General features: G+C 40.7%; 1 protein-coding gene across 2 annotated transcripts in view; it reads right to left on the bottom strand.

Annotated features, from left to right (window-relative positions):
- Positions 1–23626, bottom strand: part of LOC122333608 (protocadherin Fat 4) — an 82665-nt gene extending 59039 nt beyond the window's left edge. For both annotated transcript variants that reach the window (XM_043231302.1, XM_043231303.1), the window contains exon 1: positions 18070–23626. In XM_043231302.1, the coding sequence (XP_043087237.1) occupies positions 18070–23175 (5106 nt within the window). In that variant the 5' untranslated portion in view covers positions 23176–23626. The remainder of the gene's footprint in view (positions 1–18069) is intronic.
- Between the last annotated feature and the right edge of the window lie 1284 nt (positions 23627–24910).

Raw genomic sequence — 24910 nt, 5'->3', positions numbered from 1 at the left:
CTGTATAAAAATGCAGACGCAGACACTCAGAGCTGAATTATTAGTTTAAACAAAGAAGTGTTAGCGAGACTAAAAAAATTTTTTTTATGAAAAATTACTAAAAACCAGCCAAACAACTTGCATTGAGTCTGCATGAAAAACTATTTTGTGTTCAGTCATAAATCTGAAATCACACACACACACACACACACACACACACACACAGACACACACACACACAGACACACACACACACACACAGACACACAGACACACACACACACACACACACACACAGACACACACAGCACACAGCATGCACACACACACAGACACACACACACACACACACACACACACACACACACACACACACACACACACACACACACACACACACACACACACACACACACACACACACACACACACACACACACACACACACACACACACACACACACACACACACACACACACACACAGACACACACACACACACACACACACACACACACACACACACACAGACACACACACACACACACACACACACACACACACACACACACACACACACACACACACACACACACACACACACACACACACAGACACAGACACACACAGACACACACGCACACACACACACACACACACACACAGACACACAGAGACACACACACACACACACACAGAGACACACACACGCTTTTATACTGTACTCTGTGTGTTATTATCTACACCTAAACCTACCCTTCACAGGAAACTTTATGCATTTATACTTTCTCAAAAACTTTATTTTGTTTATTTTCAAACCTGTTTTTTAATAAGGACGTCCCCAAAGGGTGCTTTTTGGAGATTTTGTCTCCCATTTGGGTACAAATTTGTCCCCAAAATATGGTTAAGTAGGTACACACACACACACACGTTATCAGTCTTTACTTCACACATAAATCCTCCGGATTAAAGCGCGAGAGACGGCCGATGAAAGCGAGGCAGGCCTATAGAAATGCAAAGAAGTGGCCCTTCTTTTCTCCACTTTCATTCGCTGTCGGACGGGGGAGGAATGATGGGACATTCTCAGAGAGGAGACTTCATTAATGCACAGTATTTAACAGCTCTACGTGTGTGTGTGTGTGTGTGTGTGTGTGTTTCTATCCGTCAGACCTCCATTCACACACACACCGCCATCAGAGAGAGACGTGCTCATCCGTAACATTCAGAAAGACTGAAAGACTTAAAGTCACCGTCATAAAGAGAGAAAAGAAGCAGAGTCTTCACACAAAACACAGAAATGATCCATGTCTTTCATCAAGGATGCACTTTCTATTCCTCTGTGCATCCCCAAAAATAAAAACTGATAATAAACTGAAATCAGTGCATTAGAAAGATCTCTGGAGGATGGTGTGGCACTGAATGCTGAAAATACAGCTTTTACTTTATTTGATCATAATCTGACAGATCACAGATTCATTCGAATTACAGAAAACCAAATAATATCAACATTTTTACTGTGTTTTTGATCAAATAAACGCAGCCTGGGTGAGACTTCTTTCAGAAACGTTACAAAACAGCGCTTTCTACTAGCTCTGAATCGTCTGCTTCATGATAAAGTGTTTATTTCTCGGGACGGACGGTTCCTCTAAAACCTGGTGTAAACGCTCACATACGTGTTTGTGTTTGATTGACGAACGCTGCAGTGACGCTCGAATAAACCCCGTCATTACAGCCGGAGAATCAAAGTTTAACTTCATCCTGACACAAAGAGAGACTTAGACACGGAGCGTGTGTGTGTGTGTGTGTGTGTGTGTGTGTGTGTTATTAACCCCGGCGCTCTCTCTCAGGACAGTGAGCTGTAATTAGCCATGTCTCTTCTAATGGCTGGTATAATGGGCTCTCGGGGACCACCGGAGAAGAGGAACACCTCATAAAGCAGCGTCTGTCTCGCTCCTGTCCTTCACAACAACCAACTACAGGAAACTTCATCGTAACAACAATCAGATGATTTGAATATTTGACAGAAACGTTAAGCAGCCAACGAACTACTTGATTTTTCGCTCAAATCAGCTCAGTTTTCAGATTGAATTGATTTAAGTATAGTGTCACGAGCCAAAATAGCTTATATCCATTTAATAACGACACAAATAAAGTATAAAAATTATTAGAAGAAATAAAGAAGGCAAATAAATTCAGTTTAAGACGCAATGCGCACGATAAAAACCTCTCGTTTATTATAAAAGCGCTTATTTAATTTGATCTTTAATACTTAAGGTGATACATTTACTTCCGGCAGTCACATGACAATCAGACCAAAGTGACTTCTGATGCTTCTTAAAGGGACAGTTCGGCAAAAAACGAAACAAAGTGTTTCCACCCCGATGACACAGATGATATTCTGAGAAATATCTTTTGCCCATACCATGTGATTAAAGTCATTGAGGTCCATTGTTGTTTGAACCACAGCGCTCTTCAAAATATCCTCTTTTGTGTTTCACGGAAGACAGAGTCATGGAGGTTTGGAAAGAGTGAGAGCATCTGCATTTTTAGGTGAACTGTGCCTTTAAGAAGAACTCCGCAGCACAGAACGCTTTAAGTTCAGTCTGATTGTAATTATTCACTGATAATCATCTCCTTTAATGTCTTACGAATGAAACGAATGACAATCCGCAGCAAACCTCAAAACTGACTAAAAAACATTTAGGATTCTGCTAAAGGATCGCAAAATGACACACACTTTACATGCATTCAGCTTCAATCTATTCATTTATTTTGTCCTTGCAGTGCTCTCCAAACAAACTGAAAATCCAGACCCATTCGCTGGAGACGCAAAATGACAATATTGTTGGTTTTTGAAAACCAGAACAGAACAGAAAAACCGTCTCTGAGTGAAGTTTGTCTTTCTCACACCGGTGACAGACTTAATGTTCTCCAGTAAATGCATCTTGCTTTAAGAAGCTTATCTCCACACTGGTACAATATTCAATCTTTGTCTAATGTTTGGTGTCTTTCTAATCCACGGAGCTTGTCTGAATATTTTTCGGAGGTTTTCAGTGCCTCTGCAGTACCGGAGTGTTTGTCTCGTGGTATAAACCCTGACGTCATCTCAGCGGCGTGTGGTTTCCATCACTGTAAGATCTGGCAGCAGTGAGATCTCCTCAAGCGCTCGGGTCCAAACGCTCGCGGACACACACAACCAGCGCTCACGGTTTCTGCGTGAATCTAACACTAATGCGTGCCGAAAGGCCCCGGATCTGTCTTTCTTCTGCCGCTGTCTTCCTGGCGTTTCCCAGAGAAAACCAATCCTTTCAGAACGATGTCATACGGTCACCTAGAAATCTGCTTCACCGCAGGGTCTTCAGCCAATCAGCTAGCACAAACCCAACTCATTCGAATACGCTTCTTAGAAAACGAGACTTCTTATCTTCAGCCGTTTTGCATCTGTAGTGAAAAAAAAGTGCGTGGATATTCTAGATGTTTCTTCAAACAACGCTTAAAAAAGTATTTTATATCTGACTTGTTTTACAGTGAAAAACTAACAAGCATTTTCCATTCGGTCAAGATGCATTTACAGTCTGACTTTCTGGAAACAACTAGAAAAAAAAAAACCGCCTGTTTACCCTCGAGAGCACAAACTCGTTTCATTAGGTTTCTCAGAAAGCGAAACTAAACGTCACCGTGCATCACAAGAAGAAAATCTTAATTTGAGAATGTTTAAATCCAAATAGTAATGAAGAAAGACGTCATTGTTTGCGGTGATTAATGGATCAGATCTAAGCTTGCAGCTGATAACTGACCCCTCTTTATAGAAATACTTCCATATTCATGTCTTGTTTGGTCTTATTTGGGTTTATGTGAGTGATAGTTCACGACTGGATCAGACTCGCTCACAGAGAGCCAAACGCTGCAAAAGACTCATTCATCCAAGAGGAATCGTTTAACATTGTTCCCTCCTCCTTTGTTTCCCCTTCCCTTATTCTTCAAGACACACACACACACACACACACACACACACACACACACACACACACACCAGAGTTGATGAGGTGAGCAGAATCTCAGCCTCTGCTTTGACTTGTGTTAAGTTGCGTGTGTTTTTTACTTTTAGTGCAACGTGAAACAATTTACAGCAAATCTTCAAACTCATTCCACCGCTGGATGAATTTATGGTTATTATTTCAACCATCTTTATGCCTGTAGGGAGATGTACTGGACACAGTGCACTTTATCTGGCCCACAACTTTGATCTAAACGCATGTTATCAATCAAATCATTTTGTAACGCTTCTTTGTTTTGTAACAAAACAGACATCATTTACACATCTCAAGTAAAAAATGCTGCTAAAGTTGATGAATCAGATTAATTCCTGTAGGGGTGTGGGATATGATCAAAATGATAAAAATGTACAACATCACATACTTTGTTTGTTATTGCATTGTGCTATTATTATTACAAGTAAGATGGCAAGTTTGACTTTTTAACGCATTTTGGCAGTTCAGACTAAACTGCTTCAAAAGACTGAATCGGTGCGAATAGATGATTTCAAAGAATTTTGTTTCCTTGAATCAAATACCTGAATAAATTAAATTAAAATGTTTTCAATATGACTGTTTAGTTGAAATAAAGGCTCACATGAACATCCTCTGAGGTCATTTTAGAGCGTAATTTCACTGAGATGTACTTTTAATACTATATATATATATATATATATATATATATATATATATATATATATATATATATATATATATATATTTATTTATTTACTATATATATATATATATATATATATATATATATATATATATATATATATATATATATATATATATATATATATATATATATATATATTTATTTATTTATTTACTATATATATATATATATATATATATATAGTTTTAGCTATTTATATAGATCTAAACTAACCTAAAATGTTGCCTTGACTAACTTAAATAAAATGTTTATATTGGATTTAATTTTACTTAACATTTCTTTTTATTTGAAGTACTGAAGATGTTTTAGTAAAATAATTTTAGTTTAAGTCGGGGCAAATACATAACTGCTGAGATATATTTTTCGGCCCCACACTTATTACACGTCTCTGAACGATTGTGAGCAAAGCAAAGAAATGCTGCTCCTGGGAACGGCCTGGCTCTCTCTGGACGTCTGACCCGTTTCTGCTGGTGTTAACGTGATTGATTCTTGGGATCAGCGCATTCCAGCGTGGGTCCGTCCCTGATACGAGCTTTGCGTTTGTCCCACAGGTTCCCTGGTGCCCCGGCGGAGATCAAACGCCCTCGCAGCGATTTACAGTCACATGCGTCCACACACACGCCGCTGGAGTTAAAGCCCTAACTTATTCACCGCCAGGACTCGGCCCGCTCTCGCTCAGGAGTCAAAGGTCAGGGCGGCTTCCTGCTCCGGCCCCTGGGAGTTCAGAGGTCAAGAAGCGTCCCGTGAGGTCTAGTGGGGTTACGACGACGGAGTGTCAAAATTATAAATACGAAACCAGATGTTTCTCCTAAACCTCCCTCGTTAAATTAAAACACAGAAACATTCAGTAGTTACAGTAAAAGTCTAGAGCTATAAATGAGCAGCTCAGTTCATTTGCTCTTTAAAAAAAAACTCTTCGAACAAATGAGGAAAAACTAGTTAAAGAGGTTTTTTTTTAGTAGGAAGATTAAATGTATTTTGTTAGAACTGAACAAGGAAAAAACTACAAAACTTGACTTTACTGCACACTAATGTGTTTGTTCAAAGTAAACTTGTCCAAACTGAGGATCTGAGCAAACAATTTCACGTTCACAAATTCACAATTTTATAGCTTCAGCTGTCATGAAAATAAAAGTGTGGTAAATATTATTGAACAAAATAGTAATTGCTTTAATTTTTACTGGATTAAGGCACTACAGGAGCACAGGGTAAGACTTTTAGTGGTAATTATCGCACTCACCGAGCTGATTAATAAGTGCTTTTAAGACAATTGTTTTATGAATTGTGTTTAAATATGCAAATGCAAAAGTTTTAATTCTCCATTTTTTTTTATTAGAACATGATGAATAAACTCATCCAAAACGGTTGGATTTTGTTGTCATATTAGAGTTACGGCAACTTTTTAGCGCTACATAAATCGGAAAATAATACTGTTATGTTTGTAGGAATGAGATGTTGTATAAATAAGTGTGAGCGATATATCAACAAACCCCTCAGTAAAAATTTTCAGAATATAGAGAGGAATAAAACTCTAAGTGTTGGTGTTTGCAAGAGCTGCTGAAGTAGAGAAACAAATTCAAAGCCTTTTAAAGACTTTTACATGTTTTTTAGGAATAAGATGTTGTATAAATCAGTGTGAGCGATATATCAACAAACCCCACAGTAAAAATGTTGAGAATATAGAGAAGAATGAAACTGTAAAAGTTGGTGTTTATAAGTGCTGCTGAAGTAGAGAAACAAATTTATAACCTTTAAAAGATGGGGATTTTCACGGTATTTTTTATAGGAATAAGATGTTGTATAAATAAATGTGAATAATATATCAAAAAACCCTTCAGTAAAAATGTTCAGAATATAGAGATGAATAAAACTCTAAGTGTTGGTGTTTGCAAGAGCTGCTAAAGCGGAGAAACAAATTCAAAGCCTTTTAAATATTTGTACATTTTTTTAGGAATAAGATGTTGTATAAATCAGTGTGAGCGATATATCAACAAACCCCACAGTAAAAATGTTGAGAATATAGAGAGGAATGAAACTGTAAAAGTTGGTGTTTATAAGTGCTGCTGAAGTAGAGAAACAAATTCACAACCTTTAAAAGATAGGGATTTTCACGGTATTTTTTATAGGAATAAGATGTTGTATAAATAAATGTGAATAATATATCAAAAAACCCTTCAGTAAAAATGTTCATAATATAGAGAAGAATGAAACTGTAAAAGTTGGTGTTTATAAGTGCTTCTGAAGTAGAGAAACAAATTCACAACCTTTAAAAGATAGGGATTTTCACAGTATTTTTTATAAGAATAAGATGTTGTATAAATCAGTGTGAATGGTTTAGCAAAAAACCCCTTAGTAAAAATGTTGAGAATATAGAAAGGAATGAAACTCTAAAAGCTGGTGCATGTAAGTGCTGCAAAAGTTGGGAAAAAACTTTTAAAGTAACTTATTGACCTCGAAATCTAGAGATGCAAAGAGATAACGTGTTGAAGCATCAGTCGAGGTGGAGTCGGTCGCCATGGCAACACTCACCATCACTCTTACCATCAGAGAGCAGACACAGAAACACACTCACACACTCTCAGCGCTGACCGGGGGGAAGTGGCACTTAAACTTTACAAGAGAAACACACACACACACACACACACACACACATGCAGCAGCACACTGGGGCCTGTGTTCAGCTCAATGCCTTTGTTTGAACCCTCTCGTGTCCCCCTCCATTCACACAATCACACAAACACACACAACACCCCTCCATACATGCCTCCCTGTCTCTCTCACACACACACACACACACACACACACACACACACACACTACATGCAGCGCGTCCAAAAGTCTGAATCCGGGAAATACATCGCCACATAAACAATCTGAACGTTTGAAGAATTTGAAAAATCTACTACAAAAATGTATTTTAATCCTCACTGTTTCTTCCTTCTATCCAGTAAAAATATCTTTAAAAATTCTTTAAAAGTCAAGATACATTCATTCAAGAAAGAAAAACATTTAACATGTAAATAAATACGGTTAGATACACTGTGAAAAATGATGTGATCAATAAATCAAAATATGCTTCTCTACTACTTCAACAAGCGTTATTTTAGTATTGTTGAGATACTATATTTTTTAATAATATTATGAATTAGATTTTTCATATTACATTTAGCTAAAACTTTTAGTAATCTTTGTTTTTTTATTGTTTTATGTTGCTGTTAAATACATTCTTATCAATTTATTATTATTTCATTTTTCATTAGCGTTTTTCATTTTTAAAGTTATTTTAGTAAAAAAACTAAATGAAAATGAAAATGGCGCCTCAAACTAGCCGAAATACAATAGAAGTAGCATATATGTCAATCTGCTGACATATATGCATAAGAAATGGTCTGGTCTGAAACGAAACACATCTCCATCAACATTGCATTTAAAGTTTGGTGTTTATTTCTTATTGTGTCCCTCACTCTCTCCCGGTTTGGTTCCCAATCGCCTGCCCTTTTCCCATCATGCTCTTCTCCCTGACCCGTCCCGACCGGCCTGACACCTCACCTCTCTCTCTCGTACGAAACGCCTTCCCTCAGAGCGAGTTCACTTGTAAATGATGTGATTGTGGTCGATTCGACATAGCTCTCCTCTCGCATTCCCTCTTTATCTGGCTGCCCAGAAGAGGAAGTGAATATGGCGGGAATGCGAGGAAAGTTAAAGAGCAAACATCAAGAGCAACTTTCTGACCCGGAGGAGAGAGAGAGCCAGAGATGGACAGGAGATGTAAGGCGTTTTTCACGCTTTAAGAGCTCCTTTAGTTCGCTGCTGTCAGACGGAGACGATTGAGAGAAAAGCCGAGCGACTGAAAGCTCTTTCTCTGCACGCATTTCTCTCCGCATTTGCATGTAAAAGCTCGCGGACGGCGCTGAATGCTCCTCGCTTCCCCGGAGCCATGGAGACGGCAGAAAAGGTGCAAAATTCAGTCGGCTGAACTTAAAACGACTTTATTAAAGTGTCAGTGATCAGAGAGCGGACACAGAAGCGCTCAGTGTTCGGCCCGAACCGCCGTTACACGCTCAAAAAGCTTAATGACCTGCTAAGAGCATTACGCTCTAAAGACTTGTTGACGGAGACTCGATGCTCACGCCTTAAAAAAAAGATTAATTCGCTGAAAATTGCAGGAATTTGACTGAAACACAGGAGCTTTTGTGCTGGAAGAGCCAGTGGGAAGTTTTAGATGCTACGCGCCTCACGGGCGCTACGTTCCCGTTCGATTAGCTGGATCTGCTCCAGTTCGACACGTCTCGCCTTTCTGAATATTCAAAGCAGTCGTGATTAATGCATCGCTGCTGATGATGGCAACCGGAGTCATCTGACGCGAGCAGAGCAAAAATGGGATGCACTAAAATCAACAAAATAATAAAAAGACTATGCAACAAAAGCTAACTTACAGTGGACACAAAAGCAGAAAATGCTATAAATACATAAATAAATCAGCTGAAATGTTTGATCAAATTTATTAAATAACGTTGTGGTTCACTTATCATGCAAAACTAATTTCTACACATACTGTTGACTTGTTATTCAGTAAAATATCTTAAAATGAAGATCAATTATAAATAAATTAAAATAAAGATAAAAACATGATTTTCTATATCTATTTTGTACTAATAAACTAACAAACATGAATGAAAAAATATATATAATTATATATTTTTATGTGTTTGTTTGCTTACACACACACACACACACACACACACACACACACACTATATATATATATATATATATATATATAAAACACTTATTGGTTCTTTCATGCAAGATGCAAAGATTGATTGTTTTTGCACAAAGCGTCATATAATTACTGTAAGTTAATCACTTTATAGAACTAATGCGGACCTTTATGGTCTCTATATACATTCATTTGTGCTAAATAAGTTAAGAGCATTTAGAAAATAACATCAATATTTAAAGTGCAGCCTCATTCCCACCCGAGAAAGCGGCCTGGACAGAATGAATGGACATCTGAGGATCCGTAAAATAGGATAACAGACCCACACAATATCCTTCACACGCAGAGAAACAGCCAGAAAAGGGCCGAGAATATCTTGCAAGGATGAAGATCAAACTCTTGGCGGGACGTCCTGGGGTTTCTCCGCTCTCTGCCGGCTTTGTGTAATTAATGAGTTTCTGATTTATGCACATAACGAACAACAAACAACATCATAAATAAAAAGCAGCTGTAATGAAGCTCCTCGTAATTACACAAACGAGCGGGAAAATGAAACGCGTCAACATCTCTGGAATTATGAAATATGAAGGATGCCTTCGGTCTTTAAGTTTATGATGAGACGTGATTAAAGGCGACTGCTCCATCAACCCGAAGACGGAGGGATGATTTCAGAGAATAACAGAGGCTAATAAACACAAAACTAGTTCTGTTCGGTCTTTCAGCGACACAAACCTCTACTGAACATCAGACCGTCTCTCAAACACACACAGACCGCGGGAATAACACCCAGCGCTAAATAATTCACTCTGAACACAGGAGCCTGTCATCATTTTCTTACCCTTGTCTTGTAAATAACGTCGTTTTAGATTTATATTTCCAAAATGCACATTTTTATATTTTCGATTTATTATTATACACATTTTCATTTTAAGATTTTAGTAACATCGAGGTGGTTTTGGCGTTATTAATATTCATTTAAAAATATGTTTTTTTTATTTTAATGAGAAGCATCGCAAGCAGCTGAGAAGAATAAGTTCCCTTTTTTTTTTATAAATATTTGATTGTGGTTGGTTTGATTTTTATAACGTTAATTTAACATGCTGAGAAGAATATAAGTTGAGGAAAATAAAAAAGTCATTTATTGTTTTATTGCATGATCACACGCTGAAAAACTAATTCTAACACATTCTAAACGAACACACGAATTAATACAAAATGAATTAATAAATGCAAAAGTTTATACATTCGCAAAGAATTACGAAGTGACATGACGCACAGAATATGTGAGATTTTGAAGTGTTTTTATTGCAAAGCATAACCCGCCATCTTTGTTTTATTTACAGCTTCCAAGCGTAATGTTTTACAGCGAATTATTTCCGAGGAATCATTGCAATTCCCGTAACGCTAGTTTTGTGTGAAAACGTCATTACAGACTGATCTTTCTTAAAAACCTTAATGCATCATCAGAACTGTTTTGACGTGTCTCCACGAGCCGCATTTAATGACTTCGTGAGCAGAAGGCCGGATTTTCACTGAATAACATCGCAGGGATTCAGTCCTAAAAACTACTGTTGAGTCTTTAACAATGAATCTTCGATTGACGAAAGCACCTCAGAGGTTCGGCTAAACGTCTCCTCCTGCTATTGACTTAAGAGCAAAGCTCGTACGGGTTTGGAACGACACGAGGGTGAGAAAATAATGACTGAATTTCCATCTGAGCCGAAGTAACCCTCGGAACGGAGCATATTGAGTTATCTGAGCGCGCCGCCTGAGAATTCACATTCAACATATGGAAGACATTAGCATCCGTAAGCAGGTTTCTTTCGCTCCAGCTCTAATTCTTCGAGGCTGTTTGAAGGATTTGGAGACACACAATCCTGGCGACTATGCAAACGCTGAAATAACATTCACGGCTAATACAGTCACACACACGCGTAATGCTCGGGTCAGACGGGTCAGGCGACAGATCAGCTCCAGATGAGCAAGAACACACCTCAAACCCATCCAGACGAGAAGATGAGAAGATACGAGACCTGACCATGCACTGAAAGACGAGGAAACGGTCACAGCTTCATAGTTTTGCACTTGAACCGTATTCAATGAGTCTACTTGAGTGAGTGTGTGAAACGTGTTTTAGAAATGATTTTGTATTAGTGCAGTTTTTATTAGTTCTTGCTGCAATTCATTTCATTTAAAATTACACACAAACAACATAAAAAAAGGATGACGCAAAATACTTATATATTTTTTTCAATATTAGCGACTGGTTTTTATTGATTACATCATAGTTTTTAAATTTATAAATTTAGAAGAGCACATAATTTGAGGATGAAAGTATGAACTCCTTTTGAACGAATGCAATTGAATTCAATTCTTTAGATGAAAAAACAGCCCGAATGTATGAAACCTACACATTTCCGTCTAAAGAAACTATATAATTATATAAAATATAATTCTCTGAAATGTTTTCGAACAATATTAACGCATTAAAATGCCGCTTTGTGCGTTCTCTCAGATGAAAAGCGTGAGTGAAATGAGAAAAAGGTTGAATTTATTTTAACACATTTTTGACAGTAGCAGAATTTCGTAGATCGTTATGTAAAAATGTTTTTTCAGGCACCTAAAGGCTCCTGAATGTACAAAAAATAAATGTAAAACATCTGTAAAATCAATAAATAAGGTGTATTTTGAGGGTCGTTCTCCAAACTATGCATTTCTTAGACATTATTACGTAGTGAGTGTGTTATGACCGAACCTGACGGACACACTTCACACGTCACATGTGTAAAAATAATGTTCTGACCACAGGAGGAGACGTTAACATGCGTCTGGAAGCCGTGGCTCTGCCTGCAGAGAGGCATGATGGGAAATAATAAGCATGTCATGGTTTGAGTCTCTCGGCTGTCAGTTGTCTCACACACACAAAGGCGACACGCAGAGACGACACACACACACACACACACACACACACACACTCGCTGTCTCACTGTGAACCACACAAACACCCTTCAATTCATTTTTCATAATCTTGAAGGACCCAGCGAACACACATTCATATTAAAATATAACTGAAGCTGTGATATGATCAGTATGATGAAGTGTAATAAACATACGCAGGCTGAATTATTATTATGAAAAAAAAGTTAAAAAAGTATAATTGAAAAAGCAGCATTTCTTATTTTATTTAATATTTGTGATTAATTACACAATTATCTGTATGTATAATTATACATAATCAAGAAAAATCTATTTTGTTAACTGAAATAGAGCTTAAATAAAATTTGATTAGTATAATAAATTAATATTAAATACTCTTTTTTTTGTGCGCAAAAAAGCGTTATTCCAACAATACTTTTTCTTTACAGCTTCTTAAATTATACAAATTTGCATTATATTTGTAAAAAAAAATATTTTTGGGGGGGAGGGCTAAAATCTGCACCGTTAAACTTTTTCTTTTTATAAAAAAACCTTTTTTTTGTATATCTGGAGTAACAATATATGGAGTAACAATTATGAAAGTGTTATTGCTATTAAAACCAATAAAAATAAATTAGTAATTGAAAAAAAACCTTAAAATAAAATACGTTAGATGCAAAAGTCCAACTTAAAAATGTTGCATTTGCAACACTCTACACTTCATAAAAAGTATAATGATAAATAAAACAGTAAGTTGAAGTAAAATAATAAAAAACAATAAAAAAAGTTGAATAATAAAGTTGAATATAAAGTATTTCAGTAGAACCGAAATAAAATCAATAGTAATAAATCATTTTAAAAATGACGGAACAAAGCATGTCACAAAAAATGAAAATGTAAAGTTTTAAAATAAAAGCTAATTGAAATATTTACTAAGATGTACTAAGAAGTCAGTTATGAAGTGGATGTCTTCTGATCGTGTGTGCTGGTGTCTCTTCACTCACTGAAGATCTCCTCGAGATCGAAGAAGCTTTAGAGTCCCTGAACTCGACTGAATGTACTCACAAAGTCACTTCCTGAAGCCTGAACCACAATCAGTGCTGCAAACACACCCATAAATCACTGTCAGCCGTCAACACACACACACACACACACACACACACAATGTTTTTACCCTGTGCAGACTGAGTGTGTTATCGTCCCACACCTCAACCCCTTACAGGAAACTTTATGCATTTTTTTTAATATGACTTTTTAAGTCTCAGTGTCACAAAGCACCTTCAGATTGTCATAAAACACACACGTGTGTCCCCATAAACCACAAACACCAGCACACACACACACACACACACACTCAGACAGGCAGAAAGACACGGTCATGCTGAGTTTGTCAAAAACACACGCATCTGTTTTAAATTACGCGTCTGTCTGCACACGACCTCCTCTCTCTGACTCTGAACATCACACTTTTAGCAGCGTTCACTTCTCAGACTCGCTGCCCTGCTTTCTCTGAGCGTTCAGTCAACATACACCTACCCAAGAGATACCGCTTCCTGAGAAACCGTAAAAAATTGAGTCCGCTTTGGCTTAAAACCAGATCAAATATCTTCCAGCGAGGCCAGAAAAATCATCTTGTTTTGAGTTTATTTTTGCTCATTTTAGGCTTAAACTCACTTCATTTGATGAAATTTTATAAAAATCAGTCTTATAATCTCTTAGTCTTTGCATCTCCAGTAAAACGTTTATCTTTCTGTCACTGATAGACGTTTATTATTGATTTGTTCACAAACACACATCATTCTCTCACTTGCTGCTTCTCTAGTCAATGCATCTTGATTTAAGATTCTTTTAACAACTGAACTGATAAACAAGACAAAAATCTTTGTTTTGTATTAATTCTTGGTGATGTGATCAAATCTCAAACCCTTCAGATCGAGTTAAAAATTAATTTTGAATTGAAATAGATGGGAACTGCTATTTGAAAGTAAGTGGAATTAAAATGAACTGAAACTCAAAGAAATTAATGCAGCTGTGACGTTCGACTACAAAAAGATGAAGCATTCATGAAGAGAAACATAAAAGTAAAAACACTTCATTTCCCAGAATGCATCAGCCGCGTCTCAACTTCCTGTGGATTGTGGCCTGTTCAACTCAAATCACAATTCCTGAAGTGAAGGAAAAGACAATTCTGTCCTCAGATTTTCTCCAGATACCAAAGTCTCAAGAGATTTTTCATCCAATGATCTGTGCTGTAAACTCCGTCTGGAGGTTTAATGGAGAACATTTATTAACTCTCTGACAGATAACAGACGCTTTTATCCAAACACTGAATCAATGTTTTCTTCTTATTTTGCGTTAGAAAGTTTTCTTTTAAAGCATAGATTAAGTGGGTAACACTTTAGAAGAATAGATAACACTTGTTCACTATTAACTACGACTTTCCCTCAATCAAATCTTCATTTGCTGCTTATTAAGTGAGGTAGTTATTAGGTTTAGGTATTGTGTAGGATTAGGGGTTAATGTCTGCTTAATTAGCACTAATAAATGGCTAAAATACTAGTGAGCAACTAATAGGTGTAACCGTAAAATAAATTATTACCATTAAACTTTTTTTAAAAATAGGCTCGTTCTCCGATTCCCACAGAGTTAAAACGTTGAGAACTGATTTAGAATAAATTCATCCAAATTCCTCTGGATCTGACGATAGCACTTTTAGCATAGCTTAGCATAGATCATTGATTCTGATTAGACCAGTAGCATCGAGTTAAAAAATGACCAGAGTTTTGATATTTTTCCTATTTAAATTTTGACTCGGCGAGAAATGAAATGTGGTTTTCTAGGCTGATATGATTGGGAACAATACGGCGTAATAAAACGGTAAAGCTCAACTTTTTATCTCTAGGGAAGTGTTCCTTTAATTGCACGAGAAATGCTAAATTATGAGGGTTTTTTTAACCTCAGTGGCAAAATAGTTTTAAGTGTTGTTTGATTTGTTCAATAAAACAATCTGACTTTGAGGTAAGATACATGCAAACAATTTGACCAAACATTTTTTTTTTCTGATGTGCTAATGGCGTTTAATAATCACAACAATAAAGATTTATTATGTGAAAACAGTCTTACTGTCTCATGCAGTTAATGTAATGTCTCTGCTGCTTCGGACCGGGGTTATTACAGTAAAAAAAAACTAATATTTTAACAAAAGCTTTAATAAAAACGTAAAAACTATAAGAGTGTGTCATTGATAGTACAGCACTGATCACAGAGATGTAGATTCTCTTGAATTATTTGTGCCAGCGGTCATCTATCTGACATGTACGCTTTGTGTTTTGTGAAAATCCTAACTCAAGCATAATAACGAGAGGTATGGTACGCAGGTGAACTCAAGCTGTCAGTTTAAACGTTCTCCACACCTTCGGCACATTGCGGTGATTTCAGCGATTCACTTTCTCAAATGGCTTTCAGCTGCAGCTCGGAGTAAACAAACCTCACCGCGAGAAACAATAGCACGCCATTACACTTAACCCATTACTGCCTCACCCCCAGGAGCACATGCCGCTCTTTTGCCGCTTTTCACGTCAAGTCTGGATGAGTTTAACCTAACTTTGTACCATGCATATATTGACTTTGTTTGCCTACTGTAAGCGATGCCTGTTTGACTTACTCCTGCTCTCAAACCCAAACACATACAGCCTGATTCTGGTTGACTGCAGAAGCTCGGGCTGTTTCTGGGTTCAAGGAGACACGGGTGTGATGCTCAGATAGTGACGTACACACAGATAGTGAGCCGAGAGAGGGAGCTAGAGAGGGAGAGACGGTTCAGACAGGAATGTGGAAGCATCAATCCATCCAAACCCTCATCCTCCCACCGCTCAATGAGAATAGAGAGAACAGGAGTAAAGAGGAAATCAGCCCTAATCAGTCATGGGAGAGAAAAACCCGGCAGAAATAAGAGAAAGACAGAGAGAGAGAACATCAGAATACATACAGAACGATTATCATATTCACTTTCACTATACTACAAAGTAAATCATACTTTCATCAAACACAGTTACTTGAGAAGCAACGTTTTTATAAGATATCAAGACTCGTTTTATAGTTATTTCTCCTTTCAAGCATCAACTTAAGCAAGGCCGTATGATTTCTTATCCTAAGGATGCTTTTGCGGCAAGCAAGAAGTATACTAGTTAAAAAAAAGTTATTGTGCAGCCAAACAAACACATATTTACTTCCTATGACTTCTAATTTTTTGTACAGCTACTTATGCATACTGCAAAACAACCCTAACAGAAAGCCTGGACCTCATTTTTCCCCATAATGTGGTTACGTTCATACACACACACACACACACACACACACACACACACACACACACGCACGTAGAGTTAGAGCAGCTCTGATATCACCCACATCTGCTTTCATTGTCACTGCTGTACAGTACGATCTTCTCTTCACATGTGCACTTTCACACAACCTCAGATGAGATACTTTAGCACACCGTTAGCGGACACAAACGATGACACCCCCTCGCAAAACAAAGCAAAGCAAACCCAAACCGTTTTGGCTTCAATTACGCTCACTCTCTTTCTCTCGGAGTGGAGAGCAACGCCTCTCGGGAAGCTATTTTCAAGACTCTTAACACAAAGCACATTTCATCACAGCAGCAGAGAACGAGAGAGAGAGAAAAAAATCCACTTTATAAACGCGAATCATCAAGCCTGTAATAATATAACATTTTCGGTTCCAGTTGAAATTTCCAAAACACACACATATATAGAATCACATTTGTTTTTCATTTGAGCGGAGGCCTGCGCACACAAACCCACAAGCCCAGTGTAGAATTTCATCTGGTTCCTGCAGCCGAGAGTTTAACTCTATCCCTCGAGGGAGAGTTTAGCGGGAGCAACGCAGATGCGTCGCAATGTACCAACTGAACGTGCGGATTAAGTTTCACTTTTAGAGATTCCTCCTCTTACTGCGCTCAGCCCCCTCTGAAAGGAAATTTCTATTCACTGAGACTTAGAGGGTCAGCTGAATTTAATGGTCACTTATTGCCTGTTCAGGCAAAGCTGGTGGCACAAAGCAGGGTCTGACGGACCACCCTGCTCCGACATCGCCCGGGGTGTTCAAACCCTGGCTAATTCCTCGCTTACTCGGCAGGGGACAGGTATCTGAGACCCACACGCGGATCTCCAACACTCATTTCCCTTTTACCCTGCCTTTCCTTGGCCAGAAAACGATCACAATGAGAAAGAAACAAACAATCCCATCCCGTGGTTTCGTGTTATTAATATCTGCAATCATGCTGTCTGGGCGTCTGATTTGTTGAATTTGTCGCTGCTGATAAGAGAGATTAGTTCAGTCGCAGCGGGAATGCAAAGAAGCACATTTTACCCAGGGTTCCCCTCTCTCTCCGCACAGCAAGTGAGATTAAGGCCTGCGCTCTCTCCGAGCTGAAACAATACAGCCAGTCTGCCAAAAAACAAAGCCCACATACTCAAGTGCAAAGCAATTTATACTTAATACAACCCAGATCGTCGAAAAAAGAACAGGGGGGAAAAAAACAAGCAGGAACTTTAGTAATGCAAGTACGGTTATCCAACGCTCGCTCAGGTTTTTCCACCACATTCACACAAATGACTTCAGCACATGTTTTAGAATAGATTTCCTTTCACACAATATGCAAGAGCCATCAAAATCACTGACACCTCCCAAAAATACAAAAAGCGATCACTCACCTCAGCGTGTTGCGTTCTGGGCTGGCTGGCGTCGGCTTCAATGGCGTACACGTCTATCAAGTAGAGGTCCGAGCCTTGCTCCCGGTCCAGTTCTGCAGCAGTCTGGATCACCCCGGAGTGACGGCCGATGGTGAAAAGCCGGCCCACGGCCTTCCCTCCGCTCCGGACCGAAACAATAAAAAACTCCACCTTGGTGCCGGTGCCACGTGGACTGGAGGCATCCAAAGAGATGACGTTGGTTCCAGGCGGCTGGCCTTCCTTTAGAATCGTGATGTATTTGGGTTGGGAGAAGACCGGCCCATCCGTACCCTGAAGGATGATGGTCAGCTCCGTCCTTGAGGTCTTGCGATCCGTGCCGTGATCCGTAGCGGACACGGTCAGACTGTAGATGAGCTTTGAGGGAACGAGTTGAGAGGCGAGTCTGATATCGCCGCTGTAACGGTCCATGATAAACGTATCCGAATCCCCCCTCACGAGTTCGTACTCCACCTCTCCGTTGGCACCCTCGTCTGGGTCAAAAGCCACTACTGTTGTCAGAATGGAACCGATTACTATGTTCGATTCGGCCACTAGGGCATTCTGGGAGATAAATAAGGGTACGTTGTCATTTTGGTCCGTCACCCATATGGTAACGTTTTTCAGAGCGAAACGGCGGAACTCGACTGGCACGGCTTGATCTGTCGCTTTGATGGTCAGCTCAAAAAGATTGGAAAACTCTCGGTCGATCTCCTTATTCGTAAATATCACTCCAGACGCAGGGTCAATGTGGAAATGGCCACCCCGAGGAGCCTGCATGACGATGGAGTACTCCAGCTGGCCGTTGATGTCGGCATCCGTGTCGTGAGCGGTTATAGTCATGACAGAAGTGGAGAGCGGGAGGTTTTCAGGGATGGATTTAAAAATGTCACCCGGTGTAAAAACAGGAGGGTTGTCGTTAAAATCTCTCACATGAATGATGACCGGAATGGAGGAAGACCTGGACGGCCTCCCGTTGTCTTTGGCTGTGACGTTGAGTTTGTATAGGGACTGTGTTTCGTAATCCAGTTTTTTGACCAGGAAAATGCTGCCAGTGTTGGGACTGATGCTGAAAGTGCCGTGGTTGTTGGTGGTGGAGATGCTGTATGTGATGTCGGCGTTGGATCCAGAATCAGAGTCTGTGGCAGTTACGGAGGCGACCAGCTCTCCAATCCGCATGTTCTCCAGCACATCCACTGTGAGAGTCGATTTGGGAAACGACGGAGAGTTATCGTTATCGTCCAGAATACTGATGCTCAATATACATGTGGATGACAGAGGCACAATCCCAGAGTCTTCCGCCATGATTTTTAGCGAGTAAAAGGGTGTTGTCTCGTAGTCTAGTTTTCCCACTAGAGTAACTTGACCAGAAGTGCTGTCAATGCTGAACTGTTTCTCCTCATTGCCCTCCACGATGTCGTAGAGAACAAGGCCGTTTTTATTCTCGTCTACATCTGAAGCCGAGACTCGGAGAAGCTGTGTCAGGTTCTGGGCGGATTCGGAGATTGAAGCCTGGTAAATGTCTTTGGTGAATTTGGGCGGGTTGTCGTTGATGTCCTGTATGTACACTTGAACTTTGGCCTGGTCTTTGAGAGGCTTGGGAAGGCCCTGATCAGAGGATATGACGGTGAAACTGAACACAGCAGCACCTCTCTGTCTCATTAGAGATTCGCGGTCGAGCTGTAGTGTGCTAGTCAATGCGCCCGAAATAGCGTTCAGCTCGAAATTTGGCTGTGGCGTTTCAAAGGAGTAACGAACCTCGCTGTTCGGCCCGAAGTCTTTATCCTCAGCGAAAACCAGCCCGACGAAAGATCCTCGCTCCTTCTCTTCCTCAAAGTGGAACACATAATTTGTGCTGTTGAAAAGCGGACGATTGTCGTTGACGTCATCGAGAAGAATTGTCACATTAACGCTGGCACTCAGTGGTTCCACGGCTCTGTCTTTGGCCACCACTAATAAACCATAGCGATCTTGTACTTCTCTATCCAAATCTGCTTTAATATACAACTGCCCATCTGGAAATATCCCAAAAACGTCATTTGTGTTTCCGCTAACGATGTCATACACAATTTCCCCATTGAGTCCGGAGTCTTTATCGCTGGCTTCCACTTTAAAAAAGCGACTATTAACCGGCTCGGATTCCGGAATGGTGACTTCGTTCGAAAGCTGGTCGAAAACTGGCGTGTTGTCATTAACGTCGTACACACTGATGGTGAGAATGAGGCTGGAGGTGCGCTGAGGAATGCCAAGGTCGGAGGCTATGACCTCCACCTGATAGGAGCTAGTGGTGACTTCTAAGGGGCCGGTGAGGGTGATCAGTCCATGTCTCTCGTGGATATGAAACAAGCCTTTGGGGTTCTGTTTAAGGTTGTAAATGACCACTCCATTGGTCCCCTCGTCAGGATCTGAAGCTTTAGCTTGAAATATATGATGTCCAGTGGCCCAGTTTTCGACAGCACTGACATGCTCGACATTGTGAATGAAATGAGGAGCATTATCGTTCAAATCCTTCACTGTGATATTAACTAAAGCTTCTCCAGTAACCTCCCAACCCCTCGCAATCACCCTGAGCTGGTAAAACGCCTGCTCTTCTCTGTCTATCAGGCCCGAAGCTGTGATCTGCCCTGTGCTGCCTTTGATAGCAAACAGACCGCGCTGGTCTCCTGATGCGATCAAATAAGTGATATTTGTGTTCAGATCTACGGTGGTGGCTGACACGGTGCCAATAATGGTGTCAACGGCCACATTCTCAAACATAACAAAGCTGTACTCTTTCTGACTGAACACGGGTGGGTTATCTTGCGTGTCTACAACAGTGACCGTGACTATAGCGTGTGTGTCTGAGCGCAAACTGCCTCCATCCGTTGCGGTGACCTGCAGCTGATAAGCGGTTTTCTCCTCTCTGTCGAGTGGCACTAAAGTTGTAATTTTACCGGAGTTGTTGTTGATGTGAAACTTGTACGTATCACCAGCTGTGATGGTGTATTTTACAGTGCCGTTACTTCCCAGATCAGGGTCGGAAGCTGTTACGCTAGTCACAAATGATCCCGAAGGCTCGTTTTCTTTAATATTGGCAAAATACTGCACGGGGTAAAACACTGGGCGGTTATCATTAACGTCCTTCAGTGTGACGTTGACTTTGCAGATGGAGTAAAGGGGGGGCGTCCCTGCATCTGTGGCTTTGATGTGCAGCAGATAAGAGCTCTCTTCTTCCCTGTCTAACTCTGTGGCTGTATTCAAGCGGCCTAATATCGCATCCAACCTGAACTTACTCTGGATGCTTGCGGGGGTTTCTGGGTCAAATGAGAACCGGACCGTGCCATTGGCACCAAGATCCGCATCTGTGGCGGACAGAACCACAAGCTCGGATCCGGCCGGAGAATGCTCAACTAACGAAATGTGATACGTGCTTTGAGTGAAAGTGGGGACCTGATCGTTAACATCGGTAATATTCACTATTAATTTAGTGTAGGAGATTTTCGGCTGCAGGCCTTGGTCTTTGGCGCTGATATTCAGCACTATTTGAGAAGCTATTTCCCTATCCAGCTCTGCTGCGCTGGTAACCAAACCGCTGTTCTCACTGATGGCAAACCAGCCCAAACTGTTTCCAGACACCAGGGAGTAGCGGAGATTGGCGTTCTGCCCGGAGTCTCCATCTGTGGCTGAGACCCCTTTAATGTAGCTGCCTTTAGGAATGTCCTCGCTTATGTCTACTCTATACACAGCTTCCTGAAATATGGGCGGATGGTCGTTAATATCGTTCACAAATATAACCAGGCTCGCAAAAGACGAGCGAGCGACGGGCCTGCCGTTATCTGACACTGAAACGGTGAGGTTGTAGGAGGAGATCCGCTCTCGGTCCAGCACACTGGCGACTTTTATCAGGCTCAGATTGGGCACGGGCGAACTGTGGACGTCGAAGTGTCTCTGCTCGTTTCCGCCGAGTATGGAAACCGAAATATTACCGTTGGCCGTGTTCGAATCCGAATCGGAAACTGTTAGCAGTGCTACTACGGTGCCCACCTGTGCGTTCTCATCCACCGACGCGAATTTGGACGTGGTAGGGAAGTATCGAAACTTAACTACGGGGTCGTTGTCGTTCACGTCGAGCAGTTTTATAGTCGCTTCTGACCTGCCTGAGAGAGAAGGGACACCGTTGTCTACTGCGTGGATTGTGAGGGAATACTCTTTCCTTGTTTCATAATCCAGTCCCTCCTTTATAATCACAGTCCCGGCCTTGGAGTCTATCTGAAAGGGAGTTCCTTCATCTAAAAAGTAGGATATATCAGCATTTGCGCCCTCATCCAGATCGGTGGCTGTTATTTGGAGAACACTAGAGCCAATTGCAGTGTCCTCAAATACACTGGTCTGGTAATGATCCTGGTCAAAAGCAGGGGGGTTGTCGTTTATATCCTGAATGGTGACGTTTACCTGCAGATACCCAAACTTTTTAGGCTCTCCTTTGTCTTCCACTTGAATGAGGAGCTGGTAGAAGGGGGTTAATTCTCTGTCCAGCCCTCCCGTGGAGACCAAGTGCAGGAAAGCGCCCTCTCCGCTCGGATTGACGGTGATATCCAGGCGAAACTTTCGCTGGTCGTTCCCGCCGATGATTCTGTACGTGGTGTGATCCACTCCGTTGCTCCCGATGTCCGCGTCCGTCGCGGTGTCCAGAATCACCTGACGCCCGCTGCTCGCGTCCTCTTTGAAAGACACCACGATCGACGCGTCGGGAAACACCGGCGCGTTGTCGTTAATATCCAAAACCACTATGCGCACCTCGGTGGGGTAAGTGGGCTGGCTGGACAGAACCACCACGTTGATGATGTTACTAGGTAAAACTTCTCTGTCGATCACAGAGGACGTGTAGATGACGCCCGTCGTGGCGTTGATGGAAAAAAGTTTGTGGTGTTCGCTGAATCTGTACGTAAAAGAGGGTTTGGTGTCGATGGTGCCCACATAAGTGCCCACCGGCTGCTCCTCCAGAACCTCAAACTCCTGCCGAACTTGACTGGATAAAGAATAGCGCGATAAAGTCCATAAAACGAATAAAATGAGGTGCAAAGTGTCTAGAGATCTACCTGAAAGCGCCATGATCACAGATCCAGTCAGGGTTTTTCCGAGTCTGATACATTCAACTCAGATTTGCAACATTGTATCCAAAAAGAGCGGCGATCAAAGGAAATGTATCCAGAGCGCGCTTGCCGTTTCAAACGAAGTTGAGCTGAAGTTCCGCCAAAGAGTTCCTGAAGATGGTTTTAGATCCGCGGGATATCCTTAAAAATCCGTTTTGGGAGAGGAGAAAGGGTTCGTTCGCTGTAAAATCCTGTCGGAATTCATCCAGCAAAACTTCGCGTTCCTCTCAGGATCATGGTGATGATGATGATGATGATGGAGTTTCCATTGTGAGGAAAAGGAAAGTTCGCTACGCTGAAATCCTCCTGAGAGTTTTTCCTCTAGGAAATAAAGCAGCTCTAATGTTATCCCTGTGATTCTGATCCGGGATGTCCCGCGGAATAACGGTGACCAAACTTCACTTTACTGCCCTGACAGAGAACAAAAGCCCGAGTTGAGAAAACTCCCGCCCTTCTGTCTTGCCATTGGCTCCCTGAGCGTGACCCCGCCCCTCCCTGGCTCCCAGTTCTATTGTAAAGTCATCGACCGGGGCGCTGATTGGACGAGGCGGCTGTCAATCAACGCGCAGACTGAATATTATAACAGAGCTGCGCTGCAGGTATTGAATGTACCGTTATGTGCCCACAATAACACCAACCTCTCATTTGCATCCCTACCTTCGTTTTTATCAGTCTTTATAAGCGCTGGAATACATTTATGTGCTTTTTCAGCATATTTGCGAATGTTGCGTGCATTTTGTCACAAGAATAATTTGTTCATATTAGTAAGAGCGCGTTTGTCTGCCCGGTTGAAGGAAATAAAAACATGTTTGTTTTTACATAGTCTAAATATTGTTTAGTAACAGTGAGTAATAAATGCAAACATTAATAATAATACTAAATTTTTATTGTTTTTATATAGAAAATACTAAAAAGAAAAGTTTTTATTGACAATAACAAAGCTTATAACAAATTATAATCAAGGCGTATGCTTGGGAAACAAATAATTTAGCATACTAATTGAGTTTATACTTAAAACAAGAGTATATGCGTCAGAAAAATAAATTAATTCCGAGAGAGAACATGGTTATTTTCCTTAAATCTGCTGGCAATTCATTTGAACAAATTCTATGGGCAGCAAAGCTTTCTTATTCCGCATCACTCCATTTTGATTTTGCATTGCTGTCAAGTTATTAAGTTTCTCGCGCTCTCTTTTTATTGATCTTCTTCTCTTTTCTCTGATTTGTTCGTGTATGATCACAGCTCGTGGATGCACGGGTTCTCAGCGCCACCTAGCGCTCCTGAAGAACACTTTCTCTGATGAGGTCCTGGGGTCACAGTGGCTTTATTTCCTCTGTCAGCCGGTTAAGCAAGCCTTCCCCTTCACATGACCCACTTCTCCGGTTCGTGGTCAGTAGATGTCGGTGTGAGCGGCCGGCCGGTCGGTGGCTCCTCTCTAAAGCTGATTATCTGCAGTCTCTCAGCCTCCTTCCACTAATCTCTGTGTTCAATCCTCTATCGTTATTCTGTTTGTGCTGATCTTTTAATTGGGCCCGATGCCTTGATGTTTGTTTCCTCTTTAATTAAAAACGTCTGCTGGGTCTGATGAGCCTAATTTTTAGCGCATTAATGCAGCATTGATGCTCCAGTGACCTACTTCAGGAACAAACAAGTACACAAGCGCCTCCGGAAGACTCCGAGACTCCACTGATCTG

This window comes from Puntigrus tetrazona, unplaced genomic scaffold (assembly GCF_018831695.1).
Source record: "Puntigrus tetrazona isolate hp1 unplaced genomic scaffold, ASM1883169v1 S000000300, whole genome shotgun sequence".
NCBI lineage: Eukaryota > Metazoa > Chordata > Actinopteri > Cypriniformes > Cyprinidae > Puntigrus > Puntigrus tetrazona.
Note: the sequence above shows the minus strand (reverse complement) of the source record. Positions and strands in the feature narration are given on the sequence as shown.